The 15,470-nt window shown below is 32.7% G+C and overlaps 1 protein-coding gene across 1 annotated transcript; it reads right to left on the bottom strand.

The window, feature by feature from the left end:
• Positions 1-169: 169 nt before the first annotated feature.
• LOC123695672 (sodium-dependent nutrient amino acid transporter 1-like) lies at positions 170-8,425 on the bottom strand. Its single transcript, XM_045641578.1, has 14 exons — positions 8,393-8,425; positions 8,112-8,234; positions 6,343-6,607; positions 5,879-6,095; positions 5,573-5,616; positions 5,328-5,475; positions 4,893-4,971; positions 3,740-3,843; positions 3,166-3,358; positions 2,169-2,345; positions 1,728-1,827; positions 1,368-1,547; positions 1,030-1,124; positions 170-340 (listed from the first exon to the last, which is right to left on the bottom strand). Exons 1-14 carry the CDS (start codon positions 8,423-8,425, stop codon positions 176-178), a joined length of 1,923 nt encoding a protein of 640 aa, XP_045497534.1. The 3' UTR covers positions 170-175.
• Between the last annotated feature and the right edge of the window lie 7,045 nt (positions 8,426-15,470).

Below are 15,470 nucleotides of genomic sequence, written 5' to 3'. Positions count from 1 at the left end.
TTTTATGATCTGCGCTTTCTTAACTTCTAAATTATTATATAATATGAAGATGGAAAAGTAGGGAAAAGTATACACCAATGATTAAACGTTATTGACTTTTAATTTTTTATTTTCCTTAAATTAACATTAAATACAATTTGACCTAGATTATTTTATTTGGTTAGAGATATATATTTCATCGGTATCCTCGGAATAGAATTATTACAATATGTTGAAACCAGTTTTTTCTACGCAAACGTTCATTCGTTTTTGCATTCCTTCTGAAATCTTTCCACTCCTTTTGTTTTTGAAGATCCGATGGGCCGTAGGTTGGTTTCTTGCGGAAAGCTCTTTTTATTGTCTGTAATGAAAATAATGTTTTATATTGACTTATAATTATAATTAAAGATTTCCACCCGCAGCTTCGCCCGCGCAGTCAAAGAAAAACCCGCATAGTTCCCGTTCCCGTGGGATTACCAGGATAAAAACCTTTTTTTATCGTGGGATTTCCCGGGGTAAAAAGTAGCTTATGTCCTTTCTCGGGTATCAAAATATCTCTATACCAAATTTCATGCAAATTGGTTCAGTAGTTAAGGCGTGATTGAGTAACAGACAGACAGACAGAGTTACTTTCGCATTTATAATATTAAGTATGGATACGGAATTAACGTAATTAAATTGTGGTATAATGTCTTAACATTTTTCTTTTTGATAATTAAGAACACATTCAATACGATCATTCATGAATGAATCGCCCATATCCTTACTCGTTTGATTGATTTACTTGATCAATCTATTCTAATATTATAAAGATGAATGATGAGTTTGTTTGTTTCAACGCGCTAATCTCAGGAACTACTGGTCCGATTTGAAAAATTATTTCGGTGTTAGATACCTATTATAGCCCATTTATCGAAGATAGATATAGGTTATATATCATCATTCATCACTCTAATACCAACAAGAGTGGAGCAATGCGGGTGAAACGTCGCGGCACACCTAGAAAAAAAAAAAAGCTAATATCTATGGTTATCTATATCTAGGACTTACCTCAACTATACCTTTCGACCTATATTTCCATAAGGCAATAATTATGAATAAAGGTACCATTGCCATTCCAACATATTGCAAAACGTTTCCAGCAACTAGAAGAAAAACAACATGTAAAAAATTGCTGTTTGTGCTATTATTTTGTTATGCTATCTACAAATCTTTATCTTTTTTACATCTAAGTTTTTACCCGACAATATGAGCAAAATTATAACTTTTGACTAATAAGTTAGTACTTAATTGATTCGTTCTCATAATTATTTGTTTTACAGAAAGTAGACGAAAATTAAAAAAATTCAATATCAATTATGTATTTTCTAATAATAAAGATAACATACTATATGCAGACTCAGGATATTCATAAGTTCCACCGAACAGTAATTTCTCTGCTGTGATCATGGCGTACAAGAAAACTGTTATCATCATTATTGGTGTAACGATACTCCAACATAGTCGCCAGTAGAAAGATGTTTTTATTCCCAACATAAATTCTATATCTCTACACATGTTCTCCAATCCTGGAAAAAATACAATACATTACAAAACACATATATTGAAGAAAGAAGAGAGAAACAGTTACATGTAATGATGACATGATTCATGTTAAATAGGCGGCCTTATCGCTTATAAGCCTTGTTTGCCAGGCAAGACAATATACGGAAATCTGATACAAGAATCATTTACTGATAGAGGCTTACCATATATCCAAAATATTCCTATAGTTTCAGCTATAGCAGCAAAAAGTCTCATAAATGTACCGCCGTAGTGATCGACAATTTCAAGTATGTGTTGTCCACCCTAAAACGATGTAAGCTACAATTTAGTAAGGAAGGATTCTAATATATAAAGTTTGTTTTTATTAAACACTACCTACATAATCTATTTTTGTTAGTATTTCAAATTTAATTATTATACCAATGTATAATTAAATTAAAGTTGAATACGTATGTCTCCTGTGCTAGGGCACAGGAGGCAGGGATATTCAACAAATCAAAACTTTGTAAGCTTAAATTATTCTCGTACCTACATAAAGAGTGTGTGTCATATTGGTGCGCTATAGGTATCACTGTTAACTAATCATAACAAGCTACCAAGTGATATTTTTTATTCAACTCTAAAAAATCACAACATTTCCTTACCGGTGTGACATAAACGAGACCAATGAGGAAAGTTATTGAACAGACTCCAGCCGACATGTAAATAGTAGGGACTCGAGGGAAAGCATCCAACAGCACCGTGTTGATAGTGGAAACTAATGCAACTCCAGATCCAACACCCAATACCGCCATCATGAGGAAAAATAAAACCGCAAATAACTGGAAAGAAGTAAATTCCTCTTTGAATACACACATCACAATTTTGGTCCATAAGAATAGGTTAGATTTAGATATAAGTAAAGAAATTATGAGAAGAGCATAACAATGGTTTAAACTATATAACATAATGCCTGTATGTCTCTTCGTTCATGCAAATCTCTAAAATGGCTGGACCGATTTTGACAAGTCCATTTCACTGGCAGACAGCTGATGCTAAAAGAGGAGTAAATCTTAGGCTATTATTATTTAAATTTCAACTTAATATTTCTACATAATGTAATATTTATCTATATACTAGGTTTCCGCCCGCGGCTTCGCCCGTGCAGTCAAAGAAAAACCCGCATAGTTCCCGGTTCCCGTGGGATTTTCAGGATTGCGTCATTTTCCCGGGATAAAAGGTAGCCTATATGTCCTTTCTCGGGTATCAAAATATCTCCATAGCAAATTTCATGAAAATTAGTACTGTAGTTAAGGCGTGATTGAGTAACAGACAGACAGAGTTACTTTCGCATTTATAATATTAGTATGAATTCCAATTTATGTATGTTTTGATTATTATTTGGATATACATGTGTGAAGTCCCATGTCCCCGTAGTGGGGTAAGGCCGGCAGATGCATTATGTATAGATCTGTTTCACTGATCGATTTTTCTTTAGGGACCTACCTACCAGACCGAGACATTTCTTTTTCTTCGTCTCCACCGGGAATCGAACCCAGGACCCCTCGGTTCTACGCTCACGCGTCTACCACTGTACCAAGGAGACGGTCTATTTGGATTTACATACTTGGTATTATTGATATAAATATTTTTTGAACTCACCTGAGGTGCGAAAGGCGTTTTAGCAATAGCATCGGGATATGAAATAAAAGCCAAACTTGTCCCTCCAGATCCAATAACTTGGCTGACGTCATCATAATTAAGTTCATATGCCAGATTACCTAATACACCGAAAATTGTTATTCCAGATAATAAGCTAGTGAATGTATCTAATGTTGTTACGATCATCGCATCTCTGAAAAAATGTAAAAGCAATGCAAATTACGTAGTTTTGTGAAGCGGCGTCAGCGCCTACACGAGCGCGTACTGCATGTATCTACACAATAATATTATGTATTTGTATTTCTTACATTCAAAGCAATGCAAAGTTGTATATTTTTTGTACCCATGCAATACATCTGTTTGTTTGTTCCGCCTTATCTCGGCAACGGCTGGACCGATTTTGATGGGACTTTAACTGACAGATAGCCGTGAGCTTAGTAACTTGGGCTACTTTTTATTCTGAATGTTCACAAGGATTAGGAACATAAAGTTTAAAAGGAAAAACTCATTTACGGGGGTGAAACTGCGCTGCGGGATGCACCTAGTAGGTATTAAATACATTATACATTTATACCTGTAGACATTTTGGTTAAAATTGTTGTATGAAGCGAACATAATGAGTGCTCCTGAACAAACCGATAGAGAGAAAAATACTTGTGTAACCGCAGCATACCAAACCTGAAATTATAGAATAAAATCGTAAATATATGATATGATAAGCTTGTTGGCGTAGGTACAGGTCAATTAAGCAAAGCTGGCATGTTCACAGTACTCACACTTATGCAATTTCACTTACAGTATGTTCAAAAATAAATGCGACTCTAGTTTCATTTTAGAAAATATTCAAGTTTTAGACTGGCTTGCATATTCGCTCGTCTTTTAATTCTATTGAATATGCTTAGGATATGTCACAACTAAGCGCTCTAAAAGATTTTCCGCAAAATTTAATTACGGATCAATAATTGCGGATCAACAACTTTACGAACACTTCCAAAGAACACATACCGCAATAAGACATTGGTATTCAATTTTAAGTAAGAACAACCGATATCGTTTGTAAATTAATGTAAATGGTGATAACTCTGATTATTATTAATTAGTAATTTGATTTTTGAAAAAAAAAATGCCGATTTTAGTCAAAATTTATATTTTTCTAACAAGATCCTTATCATCCAAATTTCCACCTTGGTGAGAAAAATTGACATTTCTAATGAAAATGAACAAAAAATTAAATGATTTATTAAATACTGTAAAATAGTATATAATTCTTCCATTTACTGTATCACAAAATTCTTCATAGATTTTTAGATATTCGTACTATACCAATTACATCACCCTGTATTTATAAACAATTGCAAAATATGACACATACATAGGCCGGGAGATACTGACACAAAATTTCGGGTCATTTGTAACAGAATGGCGGTTCTACAGAGGTCTTATTACGCAATGACAAAAAGAAAAATGATGGTCAGAACGCTGGTACCGGCGGACTAGTCGCGTGGGCGTAAGTCACACTCGTCGGATAAGTAAGACCCCTCTAGACCGCCATCCTGTTACAAATGACCCGAAATTTTGTGTCAGTATCTCCCGGCCTAACATGTGCAATGTGTAAATGTGTTGACGTTCCAGCTCTTCTTAATATACTTATAATCCAATAATTAAAGCGGTATTTTACAATGATCAAATATCATGCATCATAAAGATAAAATAAAGTAATCCATTACCCGAACTTCTAATATTTTTTCCCATTGGGGTGTTACAAAAAATAATATTCCGTCAACGGCTCCTGGTAAAGTCACAGCTCTGGAATTATAAAAAAGACGTTTGGTGTACTTATTTGATAAATACACTAAATATATGAATTCTTTATCTGAAAGTTTATTTTTATCCGTAGGTGCAAATTTTAGACACTGAAATAATCCGGCATGAGGTTTTTATGACAATTATATCTATATTTATTTGTTTTTATTATACCTATATTGTTTACATGAAAAGCTTAATAAAAAGAAAGTCATTGAAAATTTACCGAAATATCGTTATTCTTAACAATAAGATTAAAATAATAATTCGGATATACACTGGAAAAATATTTACTTCAATCTTTTATCTAAGTGGAACGATTAAACACAGTTAAATACGTAGCTTAAAATATGAATTACCTTATCAGTAAGATGAACATTACAACGTATGGAAAGAGTGCAAGAAAATAGGCAGCCTTTCCAGTACTTTTCACACCACGGGCAACAATTATAAAAATTATTAACCACGACACTAGAAGACACAATGTTAAGTCCCACAGTGGAAGACCTAAAATAACACAGCATGTATAACTTTAAATCAGGGTTATTTTTCTGAATAATATGTTATAATATATGCATTATGTAAATATATTCCTATTACCCACCAATGCCATCATGGATCCCATCAGCTTGCCGTAAAACTGTCCTCCTGAAAATAAATGTTTTGTTTTGAAATAGTGACTAAGTATGTGAAAACATAAATAGTAGGTCAAAACAAAACTATGAAATACCAATTATTGCGGTACAAGATAAAAACATTTAATAAGATTATGATACGTAACTGGTAAAAGTAAGTCATGGGTATCGAGTATCGACCGAGATTTTAAAGATATGAATTTGTATAAAAAATAATATTCAATATGCATTAAAAAAAGAGAAGTAGTCCTAGGTAATAAAAAGTAGATACGTACGTAAAATACAGTTCAGCGCTACTAATTGCATTGCCTTGAATTTCTGACATGTTCACGATTTCTCCTGATGGTACACAATCTGTCCACGAAGGGTCACAGAGAGCCCAAGGTAGAGTGGCGTTAAAACTCATGGCTAAGTAGTACAGGCATAGAGCTATGATTGAGACATAATAGGATAGTACGTAACCAGCACCCATGGTCTGAGCATATCCAGTACCTAGAAATTGTAAAGGTGTTAGTTTTATTTGCACTTAGTAATTTATTATCAGGTTTTCAAATGATATTATAATGCTAAACAAATCTGATTCTCCGTCCGGTTAGTCTTCTTTGAAAAATTTAACAGTAATTATAGGTTATTCTTTCAAACAATCATTTAAATGCGTTCAGCCATTCTTCGAGTGTTAAGTGGTGTATAACTAACTCGACTCTCTTTACATGATATACATGATGGTGTTTGTATGTACCTTTCATAGCCGGTGATAATGCCCACACTCTTACACAGTTGCTGTTGCTAAACTGTCCGATGACCAATTCAAGGTAGTACATAGGTTTGCCTACGACAAGAAGGACTATAATGTATGGGATGAGAAATGCACCACCGCCATTGTTATAAGCAACAAATGGAAATCTCCAAACATTCCCGAGACCCACTGATGTAGCTATGCAAGACATAAGAAATTCTATTTGATTGTCCCATTTTGGTCTTTTGCTGAGTCTTTCATTATTCATCTGAAAGTTCGTATTGTTTTCATTAATCTATATCATAATCATTATCAAATTATGGGTGCACAATTTATGGGTTTTACGTTGCTTTACAAATTACATGATGTATCCAAAAAACTGCGTCACGTTGAGTTTGTATATTTATATGATAAATTTAATTTGTTTAGTTATCAGTAGTTACTTAGTTATCAACGGTAAAATAACAAATTCATAAAGATTGATTAATGTAATAAATTGTATTTATCAGCAATATAGACTTTATATCCCTCAATTGGATTTTAAGATATTGCGAAATTTTACAAGGACGTCTAGCTAATACGTGTTATATGTTTTATTTCAATGGAAAAGCACCCTCAAGTTAAATGAAAAGTTACTAAGTAAAAACTTAATTTAAATTAGTAAATTTACTACTAATTGTAAATTTACTGATACTGATATCAGACACTGAATTCACGTAATTATACAATAACAAAATAAAATATTTGTCACACAGGAATAATGTAGGTTTTGCTGATGAAAAACTTATTAGAAAACTAGCGGTCCGCCCCGGCTTCGTCCGTGGTACCTACATGTTTAAACTATCCTATCTCTCAAGTTGGATCGAACTGCACATGGTGTGCGAATTTTATTATAATCGGTTAAGTGGTTTAGGAGTCAATTGAGGACAAAGATTGTGACACGAGATTTATATATATTAACAAACACACAATCAAATCTCTCCTGTATTCAATATTATTAGTGAAGACCGAGCGTGGTGGAGTAAAATAGTCTGTCTGACTAAGTCTTATACGAAAGCCGCGTTGTTGATCTGATCGAAGCTATGGATACTTCTATGATATTATGATCAATGTTTATTCACTTCGGGGTAAGTTTTCTCGTACTAAGTATAATAACTTATAACAAACTTTTGTTGAGTTCTAAAAATATGGTTCGAAAACATTATTTGGTTTTAAGATCGATACAGTCTGTAAAATTGAGAAAATATAACTCTCATAAAAGTAAAATGTGTAGGTATTAAGTTTAATCAAAATATTCCCCTTGAAAAGTTACTCTATCTATTAAAAAAACCATATAAAAAAGTATATAGAGAGTTCGTAGCCGGTTCGTAGCACGTAGGCATTAATTCAACAGTTTTCATCTGGCTTGTTTTTCTATAGGTTATTAATATGCGTAACGATGAATAATTTGAAATAAATAAATAAATTAAAGTTATGATTAATGATAGATATTTTCTTTCTATCATAAATAAAAAGTTATTTTTATATTAATTGTAGGAAGAATAATTTTGGTAGGTAAATAAATTAAAACGACCTGTTTATTTACCTAGGTACCTGTGCACTGTGTAGGTTAGTAATTAATAATTATTATAATTAAGATGAAAGATTTTGTTTGTTTGTTGTTCTATACAACAGATCTAATTAATTATTTATTTTAAACATAATTAAATTATAATAAACATAACATGGTTAGTAAAAATTCAAAATAAAATATAGAAAAAGTTAATCCTTACCCTTAATTTTTTGTCTAATTCTGTTTCTACATCTTTTTTAATTTCAGATCCATTAATTGATTCGGGGCTAGTTTCAAAACCTTTGTTTACTTCACCATTTTCTACATTTGCTCCTGAAGGCTCCTATAAAGTTTATAAAAATAAATCAGTAGATAATATGATCATAATTTTTAATGATTAATTATTAATTTTTTAAATTTGTATTTACCATGTTCGTAAAACTATCCGCGTGAGCGGTAGATTCAGGAGCGATTAAACCTCATTTGCTTAAATTATAATACGGTTAAAATATCGGCAGCTGATATCGTAATCATTTTTATCATATCATATTTATCCTTAATGTTTTTACTTTTTAGATAATGACCACACAGTTAATGTACTTAAATATTATCCATATATGTACCTATAATCATTGATATCCAGCGGTCTAGATTCAACCCCCAGGGGTTGATGACTACGTAAAATATAATATACTCATCATCAGCCCATATATTTTGATTCCACTGTAGCGGCATTGGACTTCAAGCGTGCTAACATGAAATGTGGATGTTATCGGTTTGGTACGTATAGGCGTACTTGTTGTGACGTATTTTTTCGCTAATGAGCGATTTATGTTTTTGAACGTAACAAATATAAAGAGGATAGCTTTTCTTTCTTTTAAGGTAGATATATTTCTGCTAAGCTTCTGTACCTATCGGTACCTCTCGAAACACGCAACATCAAGGGATTTCAAGCGACTACGACAAGAAATATTGACAAAAAAATTGCATACAAGCAATGAGAAGCAATGCATACAAGTTATTGACAGATAATAATAAATTAATCCGGTCTGTAGGTATTTATACTCTACAAAAGGTGGCGTAGAAAATGTTTTGAAACAATATTGTTTAGGTATGAAAGGTTGCCGAGGGGGTTGCGGAAGAATTCTAACAAATACCCGCGGCCCCCTCATTAAAGCGGCTCGACGGAACACAGTGGGGTTTTAGTCGGTAAGAATCCGACATAACCCACGGCTCCTTCCCCGGGGGCCGTGGGTATCTTTGGAAGATTTCCCCACTATAAAAAAAAAAGGTATGAAAGGTTAATAAAAATCCAAGTTTTCGACCTTGACGGACCCAGGCGCTAGCCGCCATCTTGAATTAAAGGTGCTAAAATTAGGTATATTTTAAATAACTTCTCAATTGTTTACTAAATCACAAAAGTGTCTATGAGGGGTTCAAAGAAGATAAAATTACCTACATTTTTTGCATACATGATTATTCTGTAAGTCTTAAAGGTAAAAAGTTACAAGCGACGGAAATAATAATATTTACAGAAATCATATAATTTTAATTTTGTTTAAAAATTGTACAGCTATCATTTTTTAATTCTGTTTGATGGCCCGGGCTGGTTAATGGTGGCTTCTTCATTATCTTCGCTGAAAATTGCTGTTTCATTGTCTGTATTTTTAGTTTCCAACCATGAAATTTCGTCGTCATGACCAGAAGAAATCGAAGACGCTGGAGCACGCTTTCTAGTAACTTTGTACAGAGGGGACATGGATAAGGAATCCTTAGTTATCAATAAAAAGTAAATTTAAACTTGCTTCTTTGCCGCCAACAAAGGACGCTGCATGGTATCATGCGTTTAGGACATACCACCAAGTCCAAAAATGGTATGGAATTGAAAAAAATCCAGAAGACTGGGGCGGGAGATATGACACCAATAGGTTCACTCCAATAACAACGACAGGGAAAGCAGCACCTCAGATGCTTTTAAGTGTAATTTCTTGCCACTGTAAAAAAGGATGCAGCAAAGCATGTAGTTGCAGAAAAGCTGGATTAAAATGCTCTATTGTGTGTGGATTCTGTAGTGGTCAGCTGTGTGAAAATGCAGTAGAGATTCAGATAGATAACGAAGACTGTGATGACGACGAAATTTCATGGTTGGAAACTAAAAATAAAGACAATGAAACAGAAAATTTCAGCGACGATAATGAAGAAGCCACCATTAACCAGCCCGGGCCATCAAAAAGAATTAAAAAATGATAGCTGCACAATTTTTAAACAAAATTAAAATTATATGATTTCTGTAAATATTATTATTTCCGTCGCTTGTAACTTTAAGACCTTTAAGACTTACAGAATAATCATGTATGCAAAAAATGTAGGTAATTTTGTCTTCTTTGAACCCCTCATAGACACTTTTGTGATTTAGTAAACAATTGAGAAGTTATTTAAAATATACCTAATTTAAGCACCTTCAATTCAAGATGGCGGCTAGCGCCTGGGTCCGTCAAGGTCGAAAACTTGGATTTTTATTAACCTTTCATACCTAAACAATATTGTTTCAAAACATTTTCTACGCCACCTTTTGTAGAGCAGAGGCTTTTACATTTCCCCACAGACTGGACTAAATAATAATCGGTCACTATCGCAGTTTCAACTTGGTACAGTGTTTACGATTGATGATTTATACTGTTTAAGTATTAAGTTAGTATGCCCACAATCTATAAATATTTTTATCTTAATTTTCATTTCTTAGCACTTATCAGTACATACACATTACACACCTAGTATTCAGAGCAATACATATTAGATATTATTATATAGGTATTTCAGTGATCTAATAATTGCGAAGCGGATTTTTAAAGGTCAGCTGTAATATCTTCGCCAATACAATGTTTATCAGATAGGTGCCGTAAGCATTGCTTACGCTTAAGCTTGTAATTTGATTGATTAGATAGGGGTTGTTTTAGGGCACGTGCTATTTCCTATACCTACCTACCCCGGCTACCCTGGTTTCGCCTTGGTATATTATCTAAACCAACTCTCTTGGTACTTATTGTTAAAATTTAAAAAATTCGTGGACTCAAGCAAAAAAGTGCTGAAAATTATCACATCATTAAAATATGTAGATATAGGGTACAATAATTCTACGAAGGACATAATATAAACAAACACTCATTTCTTTTATATGATTTTTATATAGTTTTCATGCCAGCTCTTCTATGTAGAAACTGCTTTCCAAATTCCAATGCGTGGTAAATTGTTATTTCTTCTGCATATATATAGGTAATTTATTTTGTTAACTTGCCAAATATAATGTTATATATGTAAGGGAAGGCACTGCCTTCTGAGATACAGGTATTTATCTACTTAGTTCAGAAGGCAGAGCAATATTGTAATGTTATATTTGAAGTTGCTAATAAATTAAATTTTATTTTTATTTATTTTTTTATAAATAAACAGTTTGATTTTGTGTTTGTAGCTGGAATTGTTAATTTTTATTAATATAACTATTATTCTTTTAAACATTAACAAATTTTTATCCGTTTTTCACTAGATATTTAGGTACATATTGGATTGACCTTTGTATTTACCGAACTAGATAATACCTATATTCTATAACAATCAACATAATATCTTATCTTAATAAAAATATATCTATTCATATAAAATAATTGCGGTCTGATTGACCGTATCACTAATATAAATCTATGAAGAATTGAAATATTCATGTTAACAAAATATAGATTATACAGTACCTATGTCACAGACTAATAATAATATACTGCGTATGGGCGTATTCAGAAAGAAAGCTTGAAACTTATAAGCGCTTATCGGCGCTTGTCAATGCTCAAACCAGCTTGTCAAAACCAGCATTGACAAGCTTGTCAAAACCAGCATTGACAAGCACTATAAGCTTCTTGACAAGCACCGATAAGCGCTTATAAGTTTCAAGCTTTCTTTCTGAATACACCCTATACTATGTTATATGTATATCTACCTACTAATACAGAGAAAAATTGGTAAAATAAGTTCTCTTTTTAATTTTTAATAGTTCGGGTCTGTGTTTCGCTCGGACTCCTTTTGGCTTTCATTTCTGCCTGTAGGTTATCGGTTCGATGATGACTAGTTCTAGCGTTGCATCTTGGGCCCTTAGTAGGTGAAAACGGCAAAATGGACTGTTTTCTATGAGCTATAATTGAAAATATTGAAGTTTTTTCGCACTGAAATTTCTGTATTACTGAACGTATGTGTGATGGGATGACTGTTTCCAAAACACGAATGGAAAAATTTTGCTCGATAAAAAAAATCCTGAAGTTACCTCTAAAATATCATATAAATGTTCATTAGAACCCTATTTTACGATAATAATTCGTATAAAATCATAAATACATAACTTCTCGATTTCGTGACTGTTTTAGATTTAGAAAATACTAAATATTTTCATTCACTTTTTGATAAAAATGTGAATGGCGCTTTCGATTTTTAGTTTCGAGCACGTTGATTCCATACTCAACGCGGACCCACCCCCTAACCCCTCTTCAGCAAATAAATAGGAAATAGGTACTCAATATAATAAATAATAATAAAATGTAAGTAATAGTAACTACATACTCATATCCGTTACCCTTACCTATAGGTATAATCTGTCTAGCACCTATTCACCTCGGCTCCGTTGTTATCCTAAAGGTGAACGAACATTAACTATCCGACCCAAACAAACGCCTGTAATACCAGACCAAAAGGAGTCATGCCGTTATTGTATTCTAAGTACGTAATACTTTCTATGTAAGAACCTATAGATTTTCAATCAACCTTGAATGACGGTTAGTACCTAAATATTGATAATAAATTAATGGGGTGACTGGTCACCCCGATATTATCAAAATAATATGCAATAGTTCATAGCAATACTTAGTCTTTTTTAAAAAGAAGAGTCAGGCCGATGTCTGAATGTATATATTCTTTTCCGTGACTTTTTCCAAGAGTAGAAAAATATGGTTTTATCATGAATTGGTAAAAACGGAAAAACCACAATTAAAAACCTTCATTTTTTTGACTAAAATCGGATAACTTTTGTTAAATAATATTGCATATCTACTTTCAATTTTGTAGTAGATTGGACCCGCGTCCGATTTATATTCGCCTGTGAGGCGCGAGGCGCCTATAGGACCGTGGGTCAAGGGAACGGCAGCGGTGGCCCACACCGCCCACGCTGTTCCACCGCCTCTGACATAGTGCAAAGCCACAGTACCTACTTATTACAATATTTCATAGCTGTCTTCTCAAAAATTTTCTCTATTATCAGAGGTTTAGATATGCCTTAAAATGTAAATTGATCCATCAGATAGGTACGTTATTCAGGAAAAAAAATCTTATAGACTATAATCATCTAATGAATTTAAGCCCAGTCGGGGCAGGATATGATCAATTGACTAATAAATAATAATCCCATTATTAATACGTCAGTCAAAATTAGGTATAATCTAAAGATAACACACCTATCAAATAATACTTATAATATAATAATATGTATACATAACAACAATATTATTCTTTACTAAGTTTTCAGAAACGTATATCAATACCAATCCATACAATATCCACAGCATTCTTTCAACATAATATTGAAGTGTATTTATCTTTATTGGGCAATTAATATTGTGTTGTACTGTAATGGATTAAGGAGTAGTTTTCGAGATATTCGAAAAATATAGTTGGCGCTGAGAGAACGTGCCCCCCCAAGTGCACTTTATATTAGAAATGGTATCGAAAACAATTAGGTACGGCAGATTTTTTAAAGATTCCGATTAACATCTACATTTTATACCTACTTGGGTGTATAGGAACATGGGTAAAGTAATATTTAAAGCTAAGAGATTATGGAAGTTTGATTGAGATATTAGCAGAATTGAGATTGAACAGAAAGAAGTAGGTAGAGAAGACTACTTACATCAGTGTTTCAGCGTGAACAAATTGCCTTCTTATGCCAACATAAAGTTACTACAAAATTCTCAATATAACCAATTATATTGAGAATTTTGTAGTAATCTAGCTTAACCAACCGCCTAATTAGCAACATAGTCATTTTATTAAACCCTTAAATTAATCGCCTGAATGATATTGGTGGTGAAATTTGCGCTATCGAGCTTCTGCTGTATCGATCTCAGAAGTAGATAAGTAATATAAACAAATGGAAACTGGTTAATTTATAATTATTTTTATTCACCAAATTAGATTTTATAATTATCTTATCATAATAATTGGTGATTATTCCATTCCAATTTATTGATATAATCAGTAGTATCTTTCTAAATAATGAGGCGAATAATTCCATTCCATATTACGACGATATTGTGTAAACGTAATTTAAGAAGATATACAAAAGAAGATATATAAACATAAGATAAGTATGTACCTATAAAAACCAGAGCCCGATTTGACCTTAGTGTCACCCATGGGCATGGGATAAAAAAACTGGCTTCTTCGGTTTCTGTTTCTTGTCAAATATTTGTATAAAGCTATATGATAATATAGATTTAATTATAGAATCATTTTAAAATTAAATTTGTATCAAAAAGGCTTTTTATAGGTTAGAGAAGAATCGGAAGAATCTCTTCATGAACTTTTTGGTAGAGCTTTTTTAGCCCTACAATTCATATGTACATCTTTTATAATATTGCCGCATTGTATTGGACATTGCGCCTCTTCATAACTCGTGATACCTAGTATTATTTTAATGAATTTAGGGTGTTAAACTTAAAAAAAAATCGTAAGTATGTATTTCAATCAGTTTATTTTTAACAAATGATTTATGAGAAAACGTATAAAGCGTATATATATGTTACAGGAAATGTATGTAATCCGTCATTGTATATAATTCCTAGGAAATGTATACAATTCCTAAAGTCGTACGGAAATGTGTGAAATAAATTATTTTATACACATTTCCTAGGAAATCTATACATTTCCTAAATAGCTATCGGAAATGTAAAACATCTAAGTTATTGGAAGGTACGCGGGACGAGGGGTATGTATGTCGCAGTCGGATTGTATAATCCGCTGTATTACAAACGGCCGGCATTTTGTAATATGCCGAAAATTCGTAATCAGAAATTTTTGGTTTGGATAAGGGGGTGGGTTAGGTTAGGTTCGTGTTTTTTAAAACTACTTACACAGAAATAGGAGCCTCACGAAGTGGGGCTCCGTCGGCTCGCGACCGTCTTTTTGTAGAATTTTAGAAAAAGACGAACTATATGGAAAACGGGGACAGCGGGACGAGGGGACTGATTACTTACCAAATGAAAATTTGATTTGATTGAATATAAGTTGATTGAAGAAATGTCAATTAGTAAGATAATATGAACATACATAGGTATTATTATTATTTTACGGTAAGACTTTTACCCGATTGTTTCAATAAGTGCTATAATAAAAAATAACAACGTGTTTTATTACAGAAATCATTTACTTTATACATTTCCTAGGATATCTATGCATTAAATAGTTTATCAAACAATATTTTATATATTTCCTAAATGGTATCGGAATTGTACACATTTCCTAGGATTTGTATACAATTCCTTGATTT

This window comes from Colias croceus, chromosome 11 (assembly GCF_905220415.1).
Source record: "Colias croceus chromosome 11, ilColCroc2.1".
Lineage (NCBI taxonomy): Eukaryota > Metazoa > Arthropoda > Insecta > Lepidoptera > Pieridae > Colias > Colias croceus.
This window is presented reverse-complemented; position numbering and strand designations above follow the sequence as displayed.